The sequence below is a fragment of the Parasteatoda tepidariorum genome, chromosome 3 (genome assembly GCF_043381705.1).
Source record: "Parasteatoda tepidariorum isolate YZ-2023 chromosome 3, CAS_Ptep_4.0, whole genome shotgun sequence".
NCBI classification, from domain to species: Eukaryota; Metazoa; Arthropoda; class Arachnida; order Araneae; family Theridiidae; genus Parasteatoda; species Parasteatoda tepidariorum.
This window is the reverse complement of record NC_092206.1, coordinates 92,103,177-92,126,207: the sequence shown is the minus strand read 5'-3', so window position 1 is coordinate 92,126,207 and position 23,031 is coordinate 92,103,177. Positions and strand designations below refer to the sequence as shown.

The 23,031-nt window shown below is 31.1% G+C and overlaps 1 protein-coding gene across 2 annotated transcripts in view; it reads left to right on the top strand.

Annotated features, from left to right (window-relative positions):
- Positions 1–23,031, top strand: part of LOC107441634 (potassium/sodium hyperpolarization-activated cyclic nucleotide-gated channel 2-like) — a 107,333-nt gene that overhangs the window by 36,524 nt on the left and 47,778 nt on the right. For both annotated transcript variants that reach the window (XM_016054976.3, XM_071179010.1), the window contains exon 4: positions 2,170–2,399. In XM_016054976.3, coding sequence (XP_015910462.2) covers positions 2,170–2,399 — 230 coding nt within the window. The remainder of the gene's footprint in view (positions 1–2,169; positions 2,400–23,031) is intronic.

Sequence of the window (23,031 nt, the reverse complement as noted above, 5' to 3'; positions counted from 1 at the left end):
TAACTCAATTTTTTTTCCTTTCCTATGTTAACTTTTAGAGAAACTTATTACGATTAATGCAATATTTATGAATAAAATTACATGGCACTACAATCATGACCGTAAGATAAAGCCTTAAATATGGGGCTAGGTGCTTGGCCATGTTTGAGCCAAAAAATATAAAAAGGAAAAGAAGTCCAGCTCTTCGAATACGTAATTAACGCCTGGAATTGTTTCGGTGTGGTACGCTATACCAGAAAAACAACTTACAGGGTGAGCAACATAAACAGATTCAGAAGAGCATCATATGTACTANAATTTCAATGATGTAAATTTATAAAGATATAAATTTTTTGAATGATTTAACTCACGAAATTTTTAGGATTTTTGAGTTGGACCCACAATCACCCCTGATATAATTTCGAGTCATAAATTTTAAGAAAAATACAGATTTTGAAGAAAAAAATCGTACAGTTAAGAGTCAGTGTTTCTTTAGCTCACACTTTATTTTACTTTTCCTGCATTAACTTTTGAAGAAATAGTATTAATGAGATCATTAACTAATATTTTTGGATAATATTTACTTAAATAGTCTCTATCCAACATTAATTTGTTTCCTGTGATTCATTTGTTACACATGTTTATAAATTTATTGATTAATATTTTGCAAAAATATTTGTTTCCTAGTTTTTTTTTCTCAACATTCATACTTTTTTAAACAATGTGTGATGACTTTGAGTCATGGAAATAATTTTTCTACCTCTTTCACTCGTGTTGAATTTAAATAATGAATTTATAACATGCATGTATGATGTGGGTAACAAAGTGTGGACAAATACTTTGATTAGGGCATGGATATATTTTTTCTACAATTTATTTTAGGTTTAACCCCGCGTTGTATAGAAAAATGTATCTGATGTTTTTATTTCTTTTATGATGTTCTCATTTTCTTTTCAAAAAGAACGCATATTTTATTTTAATTCAATTCAAGAATTTTTAAATTAATTAAAAATTTTTAAGACTTTTAAGTGAATTTATTTCAAGACATAAAGCTAAAAATTTACATATTTTTAAGAAAAATGGTACAGTAAATTATAACGGTTTATTTAACTCAATTTTTTTTCCTTTCCTATGTTAACTTTTAGAGAAACTTATTACGATTAATGCAATATTTATGAATAAAATTACATGGCACTACAATCATGACCGTAAGATAAAGCCTTAAATATGGGGCTAGGTGCTTGGCCATGTTTGTGCCAAAAAATATAAAAAGGAAAAGAAGTTCAGCTCTTCGAATGCGTAATTAACGCCTGGAATTGTTTCGGTGTGGTACGCTATACCAGAGAAACAACTTACAGGGTGAGCAACATAAACAGATTCAGAAGAGCATCATATGTACTAAGATCCAACGCATGCGCAAAAGAAGTGAAATTACAGTCAGGAGAGAAGATACGTCACCTGTGAACCCGTAGTTGGGTAAATCTACTGCCATGGTTGGATATGCTGCTACCCACAAATCGTCATTTTTTTTTTTGAAAATGTGTTAGATGATATAAGAAATATTTTAATTAATAGTACAGTACTGCTTATCAATATTATAAAAATACAGAGCTAACCAACGATAAAAGGAAAAAAAGAAAAATTTTATTCTTCACCCCAAAGTTTCGCCAGTTCCAGTACTGGTTAGGAAGAGATTAGGGTGCAAACCTATTTCTAGAACCTCTGCTGCGTTGTGGCCCCTAAATGTTGTTTTTTCCCTTATACATAGGGATCGCGAATAATCTCGGGGGACTGGTTTACATTATGTCAATGAAAGCTAGACTTCTTCCCCTATGTATATTCTTTGGTTGAGCGATGGTGATGGCATTTTACAGGCATACTCAAAATCGAAAAATGAAGCTTGGATTTGAGTTATATTTTGAAATTTATTTGTTCGAAAACTTTTCAGCACAACAGTAATAGAAAAATATTAAGATTAGTAGAATTTTTATTTTTTTAATCGGTCTTCTAAACATTTCTCTTGCAAGATTTTTTCTGAAATCTCAATTGCTTTTTACCTCTCCTTTAATAAATAGTTATAAATAAAACTAGCCACCCCATCCTAGAGTTCGATTTCATTGTTTAAAAAAAGTTGGTTCGTAAATATTTATCTTTTCCTGCGTATTACAAGGTGTTCATGTGTTTTTTTAGGAGGAGACGGAAGGAGACTCGTTGTATGGGACGCCGAAGGAGGAGCTGGGTCCGGTGATAGGCGAGGCGAAGGCTGCCTCCTTCATGCGAAGTCAACTGGAGGCTCTCTTTCAACCTTCCGACAACAAACTCGCGATGAAACTGTTCGGCAGTAAAAAAGCCCTCATGAAGGAGAGGATACGTCAGAAGGCTGCAGGACACTGGGTTATACATCCATGCAGCAAGTTCAGGTAACAATCTTTCCTCATCTACTTCCTATTAGAAAGTATACAGCTGCTTATTCTACGACGAGATATTTACAAACAGATAATTTTGTTCTCAATAAGTCATATAATTTCTGAGCTCAAATCTGCAGTATTTCATACGATATTAATGATATTAAGTATTTCTGGCGAATTTGCGAAATTTTGTGAAAATTGAAAGTTTGTTTTAGTTATTTAGATATGTATTGTTAAAAAAGGTGACATGGTTGCTAGATTTAGAAAGAACTCGCTTTTTTGGTAGTCCCGATTTGGCCACTTTTTACTTGTTTATTACTGTTTGTTCTTGTTGCAAGCCGTACACCATCATACGTTAGTGTTACCAAATTGTTTGAGCAGCGAGGTTAGATTATTTAACAAATTATCACTTAGGTTTAAATTTCAAAGTTGGCATTTTGCTGACAAAGCAAGAAGTGTCTTAAAATGATTTTTTTTAATCGAATGACGATTCTTGCGTTCGGAAATCACAGGTCCTCAAATGAAGATTCTTATAACGATTTTTTTAAAAACTCAAATAATAAATCCGTTAACAAAAACGCTTATACAAGAAATACTACCCCAGGGAATTTCAAAACACAATGATCACGTTGTGAGCCAAATCACTTCAAAATACACCGGAAGCAGTAAGCTGGAAGTATAGGCAGTCAAGAGCTTGCTGTGCACCCTTATGTAGAAAACAGCGTCCTTAGAATCTTTTGGAGTCGAGATGCATTTCAAATTTTTATACTATTATTTGAGAAAATAATAATAATGTGTTATATATATATATACATAGCATGGAATTATTTTTAGGTAAACGAATTTTATAATTATGAGCAAAAATGTTTTTAATCGCTTGAAAAGTTTTCGAGCTGCACGCAAAAAGAAAAATTTTCATTTCAGGGGTCCAAACTTTTGACTGGTTTCTTGACTCTATTTTCCTATTAAGATTGAGTACGTGAAAGTCCGATCATTTGATCAAAAGTTATTCAGGGTGCCCCGTGATTCTTTTTCATTGTACATCCTCGAGGATGTACATCCACATTTCTGTGCATTGTGCATCCTCGCCTCCTTTTAATCAACACCTTGATATGAGTGGTTATTTATCAACTAAGTATATAAATAAGAAGAAAGATCTCGAAGAAGAACAAAGAAGCGGTCGATTAAATTATCTTGGTGTCAATAAACACCTAGGCAGTTCGCAACGAATAAAAGGAGACGATCAATTATTAAGTAGGCATCTTATTGGTAATTCTGCAGCACATCCGCCTTTTTCAGAAAAAAAATAAGCTTATCACGAACCTCAGCCTATGCTTACCCAAGAACGTCACAACAATTCCACTTCCTCTATTCTTTTTTTTGTTTTTACTTTAACTTATACTCTAGTATAGTAATTTTTGGTTTAAATTTAAATAAAAAGTGCAATGTAGCATAAAATAAATTTTATTTTATCGTTGTTAAAACTTTTATCATCTTAAGCTTCTTTTAGAATTTTTTTTCTTTCACCTAAAATTGATTTCTATTTCAAGCATGAATTTTTTTCAAAGGTAATTCTTTGTTACGTACTTCTTTTTTGTACTTAAAGAAATAAAAATTATAAGGGGGAAAGTAAATTATTAAATAATTCAACTGTGTTACGTAAGCATTGCTCATACTTCTCCTCCCCTCTAGTCAGCGAGAATAAGAAAGTAGCAACACGCTCCCCCGTTATTTAAAGGTGCATAATATTCCCCACCCCCTCGAAAAAAAAAACTCTATCATCTTTCTATTGTCTGATATTGAAAAGTTTTTATTGTTGTAGAAAATTATGTAAAATTGTCCCATACCAATGGCAATAATGTAATTTTAAAGTTAACTATTTCTTTTACAATTCGATGTCTGATTTATTAATTATTCTTGTTTATGTAAATTCTTAAACACAGGTAGTTTGAATTCCAAAATATTTTTTATTTGGAAATTTTTTTAAAATCAAGTTGCGAAGCGAATGCATTAATTTTATTTGCGAGATTTTGAATGATTTAGGTTTGCAAGTTTAAGGAAATGCGTTGAATTCCATTCAGTTAATTTACATTTTTTTTCCTGTTATAACATTCGTGTTTGTGAAAAAATAAATCGATAAACAAACATAAATATTCTTTCAACTAACACTAAATAAACAACAATCTTTAACAATCGCTCTATCCTTGTTAAAAAGCACGAAAATACTTAGTCAATGATTTTTTGTCTTGCAATGCAAATTATTTTTTAACAATGATTGAATGGAAATTGATCATTGACTCTTAATCTACAGATTTTAAGATATATTGAATGGCATTTAAAAAAAATGTATTAAAAGAAAAAAGAAACTAATAAAGAATTTTTGATTTATTTAACTTTCCCTTAATACTTACTAAACGATCCCGAATAATTCAAATTAATTCACAAGCCTAATAAACCTCAGTCCCAAATGAAATTTTCCCCATTTCAAGGCAATTTATCCCAAATCAATTTTCCTTTTTTCTTCCCAAAAAACATTCCAAATCTGTAAAAGAGATGCTTGGAATATTGGGAAGATGGCGATAAAAAAACTACACTTGACCGAACGTTTTGAGCGGAGGCGGCAGAGCATGTATCAACATGATTTGCTCCTTGGGGGGTGGAGGGAGTGGAGTATCATGTGGAAAGACGAGGCGGTCGCCTTTGAAGACCGTTGGCAAGATGCCAAAAAGATCACAATTTTCGTCCGCATCACTAGAGGGACAAAAATAGAGTCGAAAAGAGGATATTATTATGGAGCACATACTGCGTAATAATGCTTTAGAGGGGGGGGGGAGGGAATGGAAGGATTGAGGTTTCGCAATTGCTTATGATTTTTCTTTGCTGTGTTTTTGATGGAGCTCTTCTTCCCTTTTGTGCAAATATTACTAATTGTTGGCACGAAAAGATGGATTTTTTTTCTTCTCCCTTGTAAAGGTGAACGGGACCGTTTAAAAATTGTGTTGGCGTTAGAATTGGCAAACATATTTTTTTCCACACATGTTTAGTGAACAATATTTTTTAAAGCGCATCACTGATTTTCAAGACTCTTTGTTAGTTTAACTCTTAGACGTAGAATTTTTATTAAACATATTTGTATGCTTTTTTTTCTTTATTTAGTATTATTTTTGGTCAAAATATTATATTTTGCATTTTAATAACTTTTGGTTGTGAAAAACAGCTTGAAACACCGATGTCTCTTTATACTTTAAAGGTTATAATCTTCCAAACAAGGCTCACTTTTAAATAATAATATTTTTTAAATGGCACTTATTTGCAGTTATTTAGATCTAAGAAAAGCAGTTATTCATCATTAAAATTTTTTTAATTATAGAATCAATTATTCATTAATTTTTGAATATTGATGAAAAAACATTATTTTTTGAACTATTGTTTTGGATTTTATATTTTAGTCAAAATATAATTTTGATATAATCTAACAGATTTTTTAGTAACTACTAGACTATTTTTTATAGTTAAAAAATACCACAATATATTTTTACGTGCAATTAGAGGGCAAGAAAAAATATATAAATGGGTCACCGGTGTTCTATCTGCGTCAAAGGGTTAAAGAGATTGTACTAACGGATAGATCTTCGTTGCACGCAATGCATCTTGAGATAGATACTTCTCTTTTTATTTAATCTTACACTCATTATTTGTTTTATAATCCTTTAGGTAGATTCTTCGCTTTTTATTTAATCTTACACTCATTAATTGTTCTATAATTATTTAGGTAGATTCTTCTCTTTTTATTTAATCTTACACTCATTATTTGTTTTATTATCCTTTAGGTAGATTCTTCGCTTTTAATTTAATCTTACACTCATTATTTGTTCTATAATCATCTAGGTAGATTCTTCGCTTTTTATTTAATCTTACACTCATTATTTGTTTCATAATCATTTGGGTAGGTACTTCTCTTTTTATTTAAATTTACACTTATTGTTTGTCCTGCATTCCAATAGTGATATTTTTAATATTTGATGTAATTTTTGTTCTTTTATCTAATAATCCAATTTGATTATCTTATATCCTACTCGATTACGATAAAGAGCATCTGTCGTAGAATAATTAAGAAATCTGGTTCTGTGAAAACAACCGATGTGTCAACAGAGCTCACTTCAAATAATGTGGTAGTTTTCAAGGAATCAGATTTTCCAATTAGCCTAAGTCATATATACTAATATCTATCGTGATACTGTAATCGCGTTTGAGATAGTTCTGAGGTGAAGTATTTTTTATTTTTTATGCATGTATATATTACAGAAAATAAAGAAATATTTGTCCACAATAAATTAGTGACATTTAATTCGATACTTTTTTATACATGTAAGTGTGGAAATTTAGCTTGTGATGTTTTGCTTTTTATATAATGAAATGTAATCTATCAGCTAGTTTTTTTTTATTTGAACTGATTGATTTATTGTCCCTTTTGTAAAATTCGAGCCCTTGTTGTTTTGTATTCTCTTGATATGATTTTCCTTAAGTTGAAAACAACATGAATAAAGCACAAATAAAATAAAAAGTAGACTCACTATAGTTTCGATGTTCAGACACTGAGGAAGGTTTCTATTTCGAGAACCAAAATCATAGTCTGCCGATTTCTGTACTTAATTTGCGATTTATTAAAGTTGTTCTTTACTTCAGTCTACCTAACACGAAGTATACTCTATCCATTTGGTTCATTTTTCATTTCGTAATAACCCTTATAATAACTTTACATAGGATTGACACGAAATTAAGCGTGGGAAATTTTCATATTTATCATACTGGATTCTTCCAGTGTATTAAATTATATTCTTAGTTTTATTTTGCAATACATGCACAACATCTTTTGTGATATTGGTATTTTTTATGGTTTTGACACGTTTTTTTCTCCTACTCCTGTTCTCTATTGAATCATTGCCTTTTGATAAAACATATATCTGATATAGTTATCTTGTGTTCGTGATATTTTCTTACTTACTTGATATCATTTTATTACTCGAACAGGTCATTGATTGTCTCACTTGAAATTCCTTCATGGCACTCTTTTTGCCCTTGATATTTTCTGATGTCCTTCATATCATTTTTCTACGTAAACAGTATTTTTTTATTTAAAAAAGTAAATTATTTTGAAGTATATTTTTGTCATTTTGATAATTCTTGTTGCTCATGAATATAAGCAATTTTTTTTTTGGAATTTATTATTATTGTTGTCGTTGACCATCAAAGGTGGTGCGATTGTTCTTGTTTTCCAGTGGCGCCACCTACTGCCAAGAATTCTACATCTGCCACACCCATGTGTCACACCCGTTTATAGGGTGGATCCATTCATACATTCATTCATTCCTCTGCAGCTCGTAATTCTGAACTAAACCAGAGAACGATCAATCTTCAATCTAGCACCTTCAGGGGTATAATTTGTTAGGGGAACATTTAGGACTTTGTGATCCGAAAGATTTAACGTGCACCAGTCACCATTTACTACTCCGAGAGTCTTCGTCGTGTTGAATTCGAAGTCCCGAACGTGAGTCCAATGACCTACCAACCAGGCTATCCCAACCATTTTTTGTCAATTAAATAATTCAATTTGGAACACATTCTTGAAAATCTTTATGACATTGATTATTTCAGATGCCCGTAGTATAAATTCTCGATTTTCACAATTCTTTATTTAATCATCGTTGCATTTTTAAAACATAGTCTAGGTATTCTTAGAAATCCTGATATTTTCTTTTTATCTGAAATAGTTTTATTTTACTTTGCTTTGATATTAATTGTCTTAATTGCAATATTCATTCTCAAATGCATTATTTTTGGTAATAACTAATTTTGCAGTCGAATATAATGCACTTAAGATCTGATATTAAACAATTATTATAATAACACAGTTCTGATTTTTAGTGAAAACATTCTGAAATTTTTGCTTAATTTTTTCCATACTTTATGCTAAATAAGTTATGATACTTCACTTTTCTCACTTGATAATATTCTACATATATATGCTGTGATGTTATTTGATATTTTTTTTATAATAGTCCCTTTGCTGGAACAGTTTTTTGCATCATTTAATTTAAAACACTTATTTAGTATACTTCATGCTCTATATTATGATTCTTCAAAAGTCATTAATCTTAAATTGTTAATTCTTTCTTGAAAAATTTGTTGTCTTAATTTATTCGTGTTGTTAATTGTTCGTTCATCATTTACTCTGAAATAATTTTCTGTTCGTTATATTTGTGTTTATTATACAATAATCAACTTTGAAAGATAATTTTTTTCTTCAACTAATTATCTTTTTTGAAAGTCGTTTTCTCTTTCATAAAATCATCATATTTGAATGAATTTTCTTTTTTATCCAATTATCATTTTTGAATGGAATTTTCTTTTTCATAGAATTGGCATATTTGAATGACATTTTCTTTTTCATACAATTAGTATCTTTGAAGGACATCTTCTTTTTCATACAATTAGCATCTTCGGATGACATTTTCTTTTTCATACAATTAGCATCTTTGAATGACATTTTCTTTTTCATACAATTAGCATCTATGAATAACGTTTTCCTTTTCATACAATTAATATCTTTGAATTAATATCTTTTTTCATAGAATGAATACATTTTCGTTTTTTTTAATTAATATCTTTGACACTTTATTTTTCGTATGATTAGCATTCTCTAATGACATTTTTTACCATATAATTATCATCTTTAAATGACATTTTATATTTCACGCAATTAGCATATTTGAATGCAATTTCCTTTTTCATGCAACTTTGAATATCATTTTATTTGTCTCGCAACAGCTTTTCAAGTGCTAGTTATCAAAAAGTTAATGGTCAGAAGTTATTAGTTAATGGTCACAATAAAAGTGTTACAAGAAGAAAAAAAGCATTTATAATTCCTGAGCACAGGTAAAAAGAAAAAAAGTTATTTCTGCAAAATTAAAAAGGCCGTTAGATGAACTAAAAAAAAAATAAAAAAATGAAAATAATTGTTACAGTTTTTTTTTAAAAAAAAGTCCTTTCTCTAGAAAAGTGTTATGAACAAATACCATTTCTAATACTTGGTTCCCAAAAGAGAATAATGCAAAAAAAGTTTAATTATATTTTAAACAAATTATTTACTAGGTGTACTAATTCAGTTAAATAAGTTTAATTGAAAGAGGGGTATTGTTTGAGTACGAAAAGAAGTCAATTAAACATAAATTATAAATGAATATCATCCTTAAGTTAAATGTTTCGTAAAAAAAAATCGATGTCTACTTCTTTTATATCTTCTATAATTCCAAACTATATTGCAAAGAATAAAGGAATGAAAGGAATTAATGAAGCTTGTGATTCTGATACGCCAGCCTATTTAACTCATTTTTCATTTTCTGAGAAAGAATTTATTTGATGTCTGTTTACGGCTATTCACTTTCTTAAGTAATTTAGTGTTCGATAAAAAAATTCTATTTTTTATATGCTTTATTCAAGAAGCATTTCTTGTGTATTATAGTTTGAAAGTATTATTAGATATTAAAGTTGAAAAGTAAAAAACTTGAATTCCTATTTTTTTTTAGATTTTTAAGACTGGAATGAATATATAGATAAAAAAAGCTATATTTTGCTTAATATACTAGTGAGAGAATAACACATATTGACTTTTTGAAAAATAAAACTTATAAAAATATAAAAAAAGTGTTCAATATTAACTTTAATGAATGGAACTTCTATGAGACACTAATCGAGGCTAATGTTTCCCTATTAACATTATTTTTAAAACTATTTAAGTAGTAAAAATTAAGCAATATTGATAAGCAATAACGCAGAGTTTGAAAAATGATAACAATAAACATTAATATTGAGTTTTACCAATGATGTTAATGAGTTTTAATAATTCTTATGATACGCAATAATAGTAAGTTATGATTAAGAAAATGTTAGAAGTTAACGAATTTTGAAAATGTTAACGATGAGCATTACTAATGACTTTCATTATCGTTAATGAAGAACCATAATAATGAGTTATAATAATAAATTTCCAGCAGTAGTAATGACTTTTAATCAATACATCCAAAAAAATTTTTTTGTTTCATTGTAAAGGCTGCAAAATTTCGTAATTATTTCATCTGTCATTTTTTCTTAAATTTTAAAACTAGAACTAGTTTGAAAAATGTGAGAAAAAAGTGTTGAAATAAATAAAATTCATTTTCAAAATGCTATTTAGAAGTGTAATTTTTTAAACCTTAATTTAAAAATATTTTTTTGTAAGTTGAAGCATGAAATATGTGATAGGAATTAATTATCAATCGGATAAATATAGTATAATTGTTCTTGTGTTAGAAAAAATAAAATAAAATTGTGTATTTTCTTTTACAAAGAAAAGAGAAAAAGAAGTTATTTTGGTTGACAAAACAACAATTGAAATGTAAAATATGCGAAAATTCGACAAATTGTGCTCATAAAATATCATTGTTACAGTATTTTAGTGTATATAAAAATCTACTGATGGTGTCGAAGTTTTCCATCGTTGTCAGTGAATTTTGATTAGCTGGAAAATCACGCTGTGGGGTCCAGTTTTTCCTCATTCATTTACGATTGTTTTGGTTGTCACCAGCATAAAATTAATAAAAATCATAAGGGTATTGTTTTTCAATTAATACTTTTGTATCCCTAATTGAAAAGTTAAGTTATTTATTAGTATTATTAGTATTTAAGTTATTTTCCTGTACTGTTATTATTACGCTTTTAATTCAAGAGCTTAAAACTAAGAGAATTGTTTTTTTTTATTGTTATAATAATGAAATTCTGGGCTACATTTTAAGATAAAGCTACTTAGAAAGGTGGTCTAATCTTATTAACAGTTTTACAATTGTGATTTTTCTGCAAATAGCATTAATATACTGTCATAAATCACAATTAAAGAGATCTGTCAAATGATTTAGAACTTAACGATTAGTTTCATGCACAATGAGATGCGAACAAAAATAGTATTTAATACATCCACCCGTTTGGTAAGCGAAAATATTAAACTACGGCTGTGAATTTATCAAATTTGCTTGAACAATATAAAGTAATATAATGTTATAAAAAAATGAAAGTTATTTCAAATAATTATTACTTCGAAAAATTATTTCTGTTCACCAGTGGATCTAAATATTTATAATAATAATAGATACTAGTGGACTGCGCTCCCTGCTCGCTAACGCTCACCAACCCCCGAAAATTGCTACGCAATCTTATACGGTTTGCTTCGCAAACCAAGCTCGCTTCGCTCGCTAACTAACTTAGGTACATTGCAAATGCGCAAAATTCTAAGAATTCAAAACAATCATTCAAATCCATACAAGAAACTTTTTTTTTAAAAAAAAATTACATCTTTTTAGTAAATACTAAATTATTAAAACAAATTTGAATTCAAATAAGGACTCATTGACTGAGACTCATTTTTTAATGAATTACTAATAACAATAATAAAACAAATAAATTCGTGATATAAATCAAAAATCGTCAAATAAATTCGTAATATATAAATTCGTGAAAGAAAGCGCTTGCTACAAAATACTAAAATAGAGATCTATCGACAAAGATTACTCACTTCTGCCTAGCTTAATAGTATGAGATTGCCGCAGCTGAATTGCTATTTCAGTTTCCGTTTTTAAAAGAGCTATATATTGAGCCACCTAAGTTAGATTTGGCATGTGACATTTTTAGCGGCAATCATTGGTCGATTCGCCGTGTAAGAGAAATAGTAACGTAAACAAAACAAAGCAAACGTCGCCACCGGCGGAAAAGAAATACAGCCAAAATTTGGGAGCCACGTAAGAGAATTATATATATTAGATAATACTATTATATGGACGTGGGAAGTGGAGGCACAAGCGTAAGCAATAGAATTTCATTTAGTACATATATGTTGAGTGAATGATTCTAAGTTCAGTAGAAAAACTGTTTTCCGCCAAGAGATTAAAATTATTGCGAAGCAATCATCGGGGTAGGTGTGCGAGAACGAACGTAGGGCTTAGCCCCCTACTCTTAAATATACTACACATGTGAGATATTTGCCATCTGCCCCTTGAATGTCAAAATTAACAATTTACCATAGATCATTGTTTTGTCATCATACGTCCATGAAGGAACTTGTCTCAAAGTAACTTTTATACATTTTGACACCTTCAGGTTCTTTGGTTATTTTTCTTTTAAGTTGAGGGTTTAACGTCAACTGTAGATAAACTTGACAGTTGCGCTGTGCTGTCAGGGTAAGAAATTACACTATGATTAAAATAGTTATAATTTAAATAAGAGATAGAGTCCAATTTAGTTGAGGTGCAGTTCTTATTCTCTCATATTCTTTTTAATTTCATTAATTTAATTTACACACCTGAGAAATAAATATTATAGAGGTTGTTCCTATCATGGCTTTGCTCTAATTTGAGTTAACAAAACATTATTTTAGACGATCGGTGAAATATCTTCTTAGAATACATAATTATTTTTTATTCATCTAGGCTTAGCTGGTTGAGCAATCTACTAAAAAATTTACGTATTCATGCAAATTCAAATTAAATTTTTACCAAGTTTGTGTTCAGTGTAATGGCTACATATAGTTTATATCCCTATTTTTAACTATTTTATTTTATTTTATAACCGTTGCTGAACAGCCGATCCAATTTTTTGGGTTTGTGACTACTAATGTTAAACTCCGTTGCATTGTAATTTTGAACCCAATCCAGAAGACAAGATAACTCCTGAATCAAATATTGGGGGAAATTTCCCTTCGTGGAGGGTTCTTTGATTTAACTAACCTGCATTTTGCGTCATATGGAGAGAAAAACCACGAAAAAATCCCACGGTGAGACTGGCGGAAAGGGAACTTTTCCCATGATCCGTCTACCACTGATGATATCTAATGTCAGCACTGTGTGGTCAATGCAAGTCGGATACGTAATTCGCATCGATCAGCCATCACTGGGTTTCGAACCCGGTTCATCTCATTGGAAGGCGGACGCTCTATCCCCTAAGCCACCATGGCTCTATATTTAACTATTATTTTTAGCAAAGAAATCGAGTTTTACAACGTCTAATACAAATAAATAATTTTCTTCTGTCCGGTATCTTTTTCGCTCTCTGTACGCCAAAGCTAGTTTAAATCAGTTTAGAATTATGAATATGTATAAAAACATACCTACCTAAAAATATTCCGCTTTATTTAGGCAGAGAGATAAACACTTGTACCCATCGATAAGTATATATTAAATAAAACTGTAATCACAAGTTTAGATCTGTTGATCAAAGTTGTTTGTAGTCAGCAGATTTGTTTGTTTTAATCTGTTGAACAGTTTTGTTTTGACCTGTAGTTCTTGAATTATCAAGCGAGCCTCATGCTTTAAATTTTTTAAATTTTAAATTTAAAGGTGAGGTTTCATATGCTGTGATAGTTAGTTTACTTATTATAACTTCATCTTCGTCACAAGATGATAACCCGTCTTTCTAACGGCGAAAGCAAAAAGTATAAAAACCAATGAATTGGGATTAGTTTACCCTACACTATATGCATAAAAATGACAAGCTTTTACCAACACAATTGAAAACTTCAAAATAATTAAATTTTTTAAATTGTAAATCAATCAAGACTCTTCCAATTACTTTATTGTAGTAAACAAATTACAGTTATAGGCATTAAACACATCTAAAGAAGGATTAATTAATTTAAAAACTTTGCTTTGAAAAATTAACGAATTTAGCACTAAAAATCATGCCACTTATCGCAAGTTACACATGATTGTCAAAAGTTACCTCAATGAATCAGATGTTTTGATGAATTTTAACTTTACATTATTTTTTGTTACAAAACTTTTGATCTTTAAATCAAAAATTATTGCTGGTAATCCGCTTTTTTTATTTAAATTTTTTTAAGCACTGTACATAGACAAAAAAGTTTATAAGGGGGGAGGGAGTCTCCTAATTTAAAAAAATTTTATTGAACAATTTTATTTGAAACAATCTACAGAAAAAAATGATGGTGAAGCAGAAGTTGGTGAGCAGAATGAGAGGGTGTGAAGTTCTGTAGTTGCGGTTCGCAAATGATGCTCCGCGGAGGAGCCCTATATTTCAGTTAAAGGGCTAACGAGGTTTCGAGAGTTAGGAATTTTTTAGCCATTAATAAATTTTGAAACCTGTATTTATATTTTGATCTAATCAGTAAGCCATTATTTATTTAATATTTCAGTTGTCTTGTTTTCTTCTATCTATATTTATTTATTAGATCAATTTCGACTGTACAAAAATTATTTCCACTCTAGCCACATGAGCTTATCTTGATGACCTGGAATCTTGTTTGATTCATTTGAATGCTGATTCCCTTGTTAATGGCATTAGTTCCTCATCACCTTTCCATAAAGCGTGGAAATGCATTTTACTCTGATTTTTCTTTCTCGACGACTGTGGTTTTTCTTGTTCCGTCTTTCATTTTTTTTTCTATCTCAATTACTGTCGTATTATCAAGTTTTGTTTCTCAGCTTTATTTTTTCCATTTTTTCATTGGCTTACGTTTTATATTTCAAATCATTTATGTTTCTTCTCATTCTTGAAAATGGGTAACTATTTTTAAGATCTTGAAACACGTCGATTGCTTCTTCCAATTTGTATATTTTTGTAGCGATTGAAGTTTTTAATCAAGTAACGTTTATGGTAGTTCGTGTTTGCTTTAATTTCAACTACAACAATTATTTGGTTTAGTTGAATCATTTTCAGCTTATGTGCATGTACCAAAAAACAAATTGAGATTCAGCTCCAAGAGAGAAAATTCATTTGCCAGGTATAAAATATAATTTAAAATTATTAATGATTAAACGATGAGAAACATTTTAGTTCCTTTTGAATAAACATTTTAACAATTAAGGTTGTCTTTTATTGGTTAATACGCTCACAATTGTCGTATTATACTCTATTAATAATTAATTCCGTCGAACGAAGATCTCTATTGCCGAAAGAAATTGAGAACCCTTCTCTAGTACATACAAAAATAAGTTAAAACTGTTGTTCCCCGGAACACAAATATATCTGAAAATACCCATACACTATAAAGGGAACTCAATTGCCCTATTTTAAATAGAATTTTTCTATTTTAAAAAACAAATGGTGCGCAAATCTTTTGACTGCTCAGAGATAAAATGCATATCGATATTTTTTTTAAAGAAAGGGAATAGAAAGTTATCGAAGAAAAAAGGTAAATATCGATCTTCCAGAAGGGGGGTGAGTGGCCTCCAGGAGCGTCCTCTACCTGTTAGGCGTGGACTAAAATAGAAAACATTCTTATTCTTTTGGAAAACATTCGAGAATCCACAGCGATTAAAAGCTTCTCACATCATTCACTCATATAATTAAACCACATTTATTAATAACATTGAGTGAATTAACATTCGAGGGAGCACTTTAGTCCTTTCTATGTGGGAGGAGAATTAGATTCAGCAGTGATTGAGGAAAAAGGGGGGGATGAAAAAAAAGGAGTGATTAAGGTGATAAAAATAGTGTAAGTCACTGTGGAAACAGGTAGTTGCTAATATTAGAAAGGATTGATTTTTCTTCTTCTTTTTATCTTTGATACCTCGTTATTTGCTTAGTTATATTTAAATAGTTTTGTAGAAGCATGCATTAATGCACGGTGCGTCATGAAAAAAAGACCCATCCTGAATAACTTTTGATCTAATGACGTTCTAGGACTTAAAGGACTACCCTTTTGATGGCTCAAAAGGGTTGACCTCAATTATGCTAATTAATAAGTGCAGACAACATTTTAAGTCATGAAATCAGTTCGACGTATTAGGATTTCTGACTCCCAAAATAAAGGGAGTAACCATAATGTGGGAAATAAGGTTCTAACAGTTTGATCAAGTTTGAACCGAAGTTTGAACCCCTTAATGTTAATATTACTTTTTGCACATTTCTCTATGTGTCTAGAAATTGTTATGCGAATTGAAACATTTTTGCACGCAATTATAAAATTCGTTTATCCTGAGATAATTCCATGCGAAAAGTAAATTTTGATAAATATTTATTATTTTTTATTATTTTACCTGATAACAGTCGGAAACATTTTGATTTGTAAGGTATAAAATTTTTTGCGTCATTTTAAATGGCAAAGTACAAAATGTGAGCGAAATCGGTTGAATAGTTCCTGAGAACTAAAATTTTAAAATGTCGGATATTTAAAATTCGATTTCTCAGGAAATATTTAACTGATTTCGCTCACATTTTGTATTTTGCCCTGCAAAATTAAATACTTTAAAATTATGTAAAAATGCATGCCTTACAATACAAAATTTTTTCGATTACTATTAAATTAATTAATAAAAAATTTTGCAATATTTTTTTAAACATTCTGACTCAGAATTTTTTTTCTGCTTTTTTTTAATTCTAAGCGCAGTCTCTTATTTCTGAAGAATCTATTTTTCTTTAAAAAAGAAATCTTTCAGAAAAGAGAAAAATGTGTGCATATAAACATCTATTTAGCTTCCTTTCAGTCTCAAAAGTGTACCAATATCGCATGACTCACACTAACTATTCTTATTAGAAAAATAAATCACGTGACTAAATTCTCAATAAATAAATCGGATTCAAATATCAATTTATACAAACAATATTTATTAGTTAATTTTATTTTAATTCTGAGTAAATGCGTGTTTTAATGAATCAATAATAAAACACTTTGCATATAATAAAACTTAAAAATCAAACAATTTAGATGAAATAATGATAGATTTGTAAACATTAATTTTTTGGTTCAGTTGTTGAGGCACTAAGCTAGTATAGTGAAAAATCGGGGTTAGATCCTTGGTTACGACTTGAAGCGTATCCAACTGGAGATTGATGGGAGCTAGACTGTCTGGAAAGTAAAAGTGGTCGATGCATAATACTGACCATATTGCCACCATTATGTAATTGGTCGCAAAACTGCAGAGCCTTAATCTTTATGGCCTCATGGCCCACCAATGAGCTTTACTTTACTTAGTATTAAATATTAGTGATAACAATTTAGTAACAACAATAACAGCAATTTTTTTGGTTCGATGCAATAGAAATGTACTTAAAAAACATAATCCTGCAAGTGTCTCTATTTTATCATTTTGATAAGTATAAACTCTTTAAAAAACACTTTTAGAAATTCAATCTTAGTTTTATTTGAATTATTTTTCCACGTTAGAATTCTTTCAAAAACATATTTTCTTGCTTGTCTCTTCTTTAAGTGTTTGAGAAAATGTTTCATTGAGTACTTCAGTATTCACGAGTACACTTCACTCAAGTATTCTTAAAATGAATTGTAGTTCAAAGATTCNATAAACATCTAAAATAAAACAAGACAATTAAAGATATGAATACAATAAAAAAAATAAATAAATAAGTAAAAAAAACTTTTTTTTTCCTTTCCCGTCTATTTTTGTTGATAAAAACGCTAAAAGCGAATATACAAGTGAGTAAAAACATCAAAATGAATTAAAATTTTAGTGTTGAGGTGATAGAACAGAAGACCAACGGAGTCCCCCAGGATGCTCAAGTAAAGTTGTACTGATGACTAAACCAACCCAGCCTTGTAACTTGCCTTGCAACCCAACTCAGAAAACAAGGGATTTCCTGATTTAAGCATTGCTAGATTTCGTGAAGGGCTATTTGATAAAACGAATCAGCAATTGCGTTACAAAGAGAAAAATATCACGAAAACCTCCCATGATTAGCCCGACGACAAGGGGATTCTAACTCATGCTTCATCGAATCCCTGTGGATATTTTTGCGTCAGCAAGAAAAAGAAAAAGAACAGGAGATAAATTGTTTTACATAAAGAACATATCCTGAAAATTTAAACAAATTCAAAAATGTCAAAATACCAACCCTGCCTAACCCATGGAAAAAAACTCGCACTTAATTAAAATTTTGACTATTGCACTCACCGTTGCTCATAGGATTGTTTATTATATTCAATGTTTTCAATTTATGAATTTTTGGCAGCCTTGATTTTTAAGACATTCTCATTTTGAATTAGCTTGGATGTAGTTCAAATAAAGCTATAAGTTATAAGTAGCAACTATTTTTCATTGAATATTTTAATGGTTTAAAAATTTATATTGATTTTATTTTCCTTGAATAAGAATGTTGAATGCCAATCGATCGACGAGATTTACAAGTTAATATAATGAATTAACATCTAATTATATAACAGTTCTATAAATATTTTCATCGCTATAAGCGGCCTTTAAAGGTGAATAACATTCGATATTACAGTTCACAAAAATGCCTGTGTTCAATTTGGAAACTTTTTGTATAGTAGTTAAAAACAGAATTTACGAATGTCTGACATTCAGTATAAAAATTCTTTGTATCGCAGATAGAAATTTTACTCTTTAATAAAAATGGTGCATCATTAACAAAACCTCTGCTTGACGTTCTTCAAATACTTTAAAACGGTTTTAAACACAATTTACACATTTTTGATACTCAGCTTCCTATAGAACAAAAATCTGTTTGATGGCGTTCTATAAATATTTTGCAGATATGATTACAGTTTTCAAAAGTAAGATAAATTTTTTTATTCCTTTCTTCCTCCTAATGTTACGATATCCCAGAATGACACTTTGCCTTCCTCAGAATCATATTCCAAGCTGCCTTTAGCCTTGGCTTTTATTAATAATTTTATTAGTGATACAATTTTGCTAGTAATGCAATTATTTTATTAGTAATACAATTATTTTATTAGTAATACAATTATTTTATTACTAATACAATTATTTCATTAGTAATACAATTATTCTATTAGTAAGGCAATTATTTTATTAGTAATACAAAATTCTGTACTTCTACATACACTATCTAGCATAAGTCTATATAGTTTACATACATTGCATTTCTACATACACATAAGTCTGTATTTCTACATGCACTATCTAATCAATGGTCCTTACAACCAGCGGTATTGACTCGATGAGTCCTGAGACATATATTAGTAAGATACTAGTCCTCTTTTGGCACCGATGAGAGCCAACACACACCTGGGGAGATCCTGCCACAAAGTGGCCTTAAGAATTGACTCCAGGTGTCCATCCCAGCTGAAGTAAGAGCCTGGCTCTGATGATAGTTTATTTGGCCGGCTACGTAATCTTCGTCCTAATTCATCCTAAAAATGCCAGTCCAGTTTTTGAAAACCTATTTCGTCAAAATGTGGGAGCGCAAGTCCCGATGTGAGAAGAAAGCAATCACCTTGCTGAAAAAGAAATGGGCTTTGACCGAAATATTGCCACAGAGTAGGGAAAATGCCTCATACATCTGAGGTTATGTTTCCAACAACAGGAACTTAAGGACCATGAAAAACACCATAATGCCATTTTGATTTTGGCGGGTGTCAGGATACATTTGACCAGATGTAATTTTTGGATTAGTCGGTGCCTTTTTGTAGGCGCCGACACTCTGTTTTTGTATGCACATGCCAAACCAATTTTCCGCAATATCCCAACTGGGATAGGGTCAGGGGATAAAGCGTTCGCCTTCCAATGAGGCGAACCGGGTTCGAATCCCAGTTGATACGAATTCCGCTTCAGGCTCGCACCGACCACAGCACTGACGTGAAGTATCCTCAGTGGTAGACGGATCATGGGTTAGAGTCTCCTTGCCGTCAGGCTAACCGTGGGAGGTTTTCCTGGTCTTCCTCTCCATGTAACACAAATGTGGATTAGCTCCATAAAAAAATTCTCCACGAAGGCAAATTTCTCCCAATACTCGATCCAGGAGTTCCCCTGTCTTCTGAATTGAGTTCAAAATTGCAAGGATACGGAGTTGAACATTAGTAGTCGTAAACCCGTAAAATTGGATCGGCTGTTCAACAACGGTTCTAAAATAAAACGACGACCTCTTCGCCGACTTTGGGAATGGATGGTCATCACTAAATATCAAGTTCTAACTATCTTACGAGTATTAATGGTGCTCTTTTGAATCGTAATCTTGAATAGTTTGATGTGCGCGACGAGTGGGTAACAATACAACGAGCTATTTGCACACTACTTGCAACGAATAACAGTCTACATTGCTCTTCACCTGCTTTGGAATTCCCATCTGAGTTTTCTCAGTATCTGTCTGCATTTATTAGCAGCGTAACAAGCATAAAGCATGACTAACCTTACACTTTATTTATGATGTGATGTTAATATTGTTAAATTTGTTTTAGGCTTACGACCTGTTAGAATTTGTAAATTATTAAAAAAACTCTTATGAATGGTAATATTACGCGTAAATTTAAACACAAATAACAATATAAGAATTTACTTGAATATTAGGCCTGTTCACTCATCACCTTGTAAGCATAACATCAGCGGAAGGATATACTGGAAGTTTTCTAAACTTCTTCCGGTTTTAGGAGTTGGTTATTGTTTACATTCAGTCAACCATCCATTGAGAAAGTATTTCTCACAGCTTATTTTTTTTCTTCTGGAAGTCGGTTTAGAAGCTCATTGCTTATTTTTTTATTTTGCATCGCAAAAGCACAAGTGGTAGGGCAAATAAGTTTCAGTTCTATATGGAACGAATGGGAAAGAAAGCATTGTTTGACTTTTGTTTGTTCTTGTTGCTGACGTATGCCATTAAGGCAGAGGGATTGCGATTGTTCTTGTTTTCTAGTGGCGCCATCTATGGCCAAGAATTCGACTTCTGCCGCACCCATGCGTCAAACTCGTTTATAGGGTGGACCTATTTATACATCCATTCATTCCTCCACAGATCGTAATTTTAACCTGAATCAGAGAACAATCAATCTCCAATTCAGTACCCCAGAGGTACTGATTTGTAATGGGAACAAGGTGGACATTGAGACTCGACAGATTTAACGTGCATCAGTCGCCATTTACTACACGGGGAGTCTTTGGCCGGCAGGGATCAAACCCAAGACCACTTGAACATGAGCCCAGTGCCCTACCAACCAGGCTATCCCGGCCTTGTGTTTAATAGTAGACCCTTGTTTAAATGAAGGATTAATTAGTTATCGCATACACAATAACACACAACTACCGATTTTATCCAAGACATACCTTCCAACATATTTATATCTCAATATAGAACCAAATTCCCAAATCTAACCAGTAACAGGCGCATACAACGAATAACATATATAATTACGAACGGTATAAAAATTATTCTTCATCTTTCTCAGAGAACAATTTAGTGCGGGTGAGAGCTCACTCAACGGCAGCCAATCAATAAGAAGCCCGTTTCTTCTTAAAATGATGAAAGAGTTCTCGTGGGTAGAATAACTCCCCGTATCGCGATCGGGAGTTACTTACTCGGGTTCAATTTGTGCCAATAAATGTGAGATATTGTACTCGGAATGGCAGATCGTTTCGAAAACAAAACGATTCCCATGACGTTATGGAAATAAAACGAAGACACCGTAGACCTGGCAACGAGTTCAATTTAAAAAGAGAAGTCTATGCAAGAGCTTGCTGATGCGATGTTTCGAAATAAATGGCGAGCGTTTGCGAATTAAATCAGAATTGACGATTTTTGTATGGATTGAGAGCTGAAGATTTTCAAACTTACTTATAAAAGAGAAAATGCACGATTCTATAATATTTGGTACAGGAAATAGACTTGACAATAATTATTTGATGATTATTTTAGTTAATAATACCAAATGATGTTCGGCTTATAGCTTAAGTCATTTATTATAATTCATTGAACAATTACTTATTTAGAGAGTAAAAAAAGAAAAAGAAATTCTCGTTTACCTACACAACATTCCATTATCTTTAACCTTAATGTTTATTCTTTATAATATTCATCAGGGAACAATTTAAAAGTTATACGTATTTGGCAAATTAATATTGTAAATATGCAAAAAAATGTAATGAAAATATGAAGAATTACTATAAAGACAGATACAATAAAGGTGAGATTTAAGAGCAACAAAATAATTAGGATGTCGCATAAAATTGAAAAATATTGTAACTAATAAACCAAATACTATTCAACTTAACTTAAGCCATTTATTTGCATTTATGGACCGGAATGGCTTAATTGGTAAGGCGTTGGGCCCATGTCCAAGAGGTCGTGAGTTTGATTCTCCCCTGCCGAAGGCTCCCTGTGTAGTAAATGGTGACTAGTGCACGCTAAATCTGTCGGATAGCAAAGTTCTCCATGTCAAATCAATACCTCTGGGGGTACTGAATTGGAAATTTATCATTCTCCGGTTCAGATCAAAACTACGATGTGTGGATGAATAAATGGATGTATGAATGGATATAAACCGGCTGCTACGTGCGTGTGTCTGAAGTCGTATTCTTGGTCATAGATAGCGCCACTGAGAGACAAAAAACGCACCTTTTTGCCTTAAATTCGCTTGGTCTCACCAAGCAGGCTTGCAGATATTGGCAAGTGGTATAAGAAACAACAACGCTTGTATTTTTTGAACGATTACTTCTTTAAAGCAGCGGTCCCCGAATTGCGTTCCTCGGAACCCTAGGGTTTCGTGAAGGTTCCGTGGGTTAGGACTTTTTATTTAGCTAGTTATGATTTTCGAAAGTTTTTAATTATTTTTTTATCACCTAATGAACTATAATGCATTTAATAATTTCGTTATTTTCATAAAATTATTAAATTAAAATGT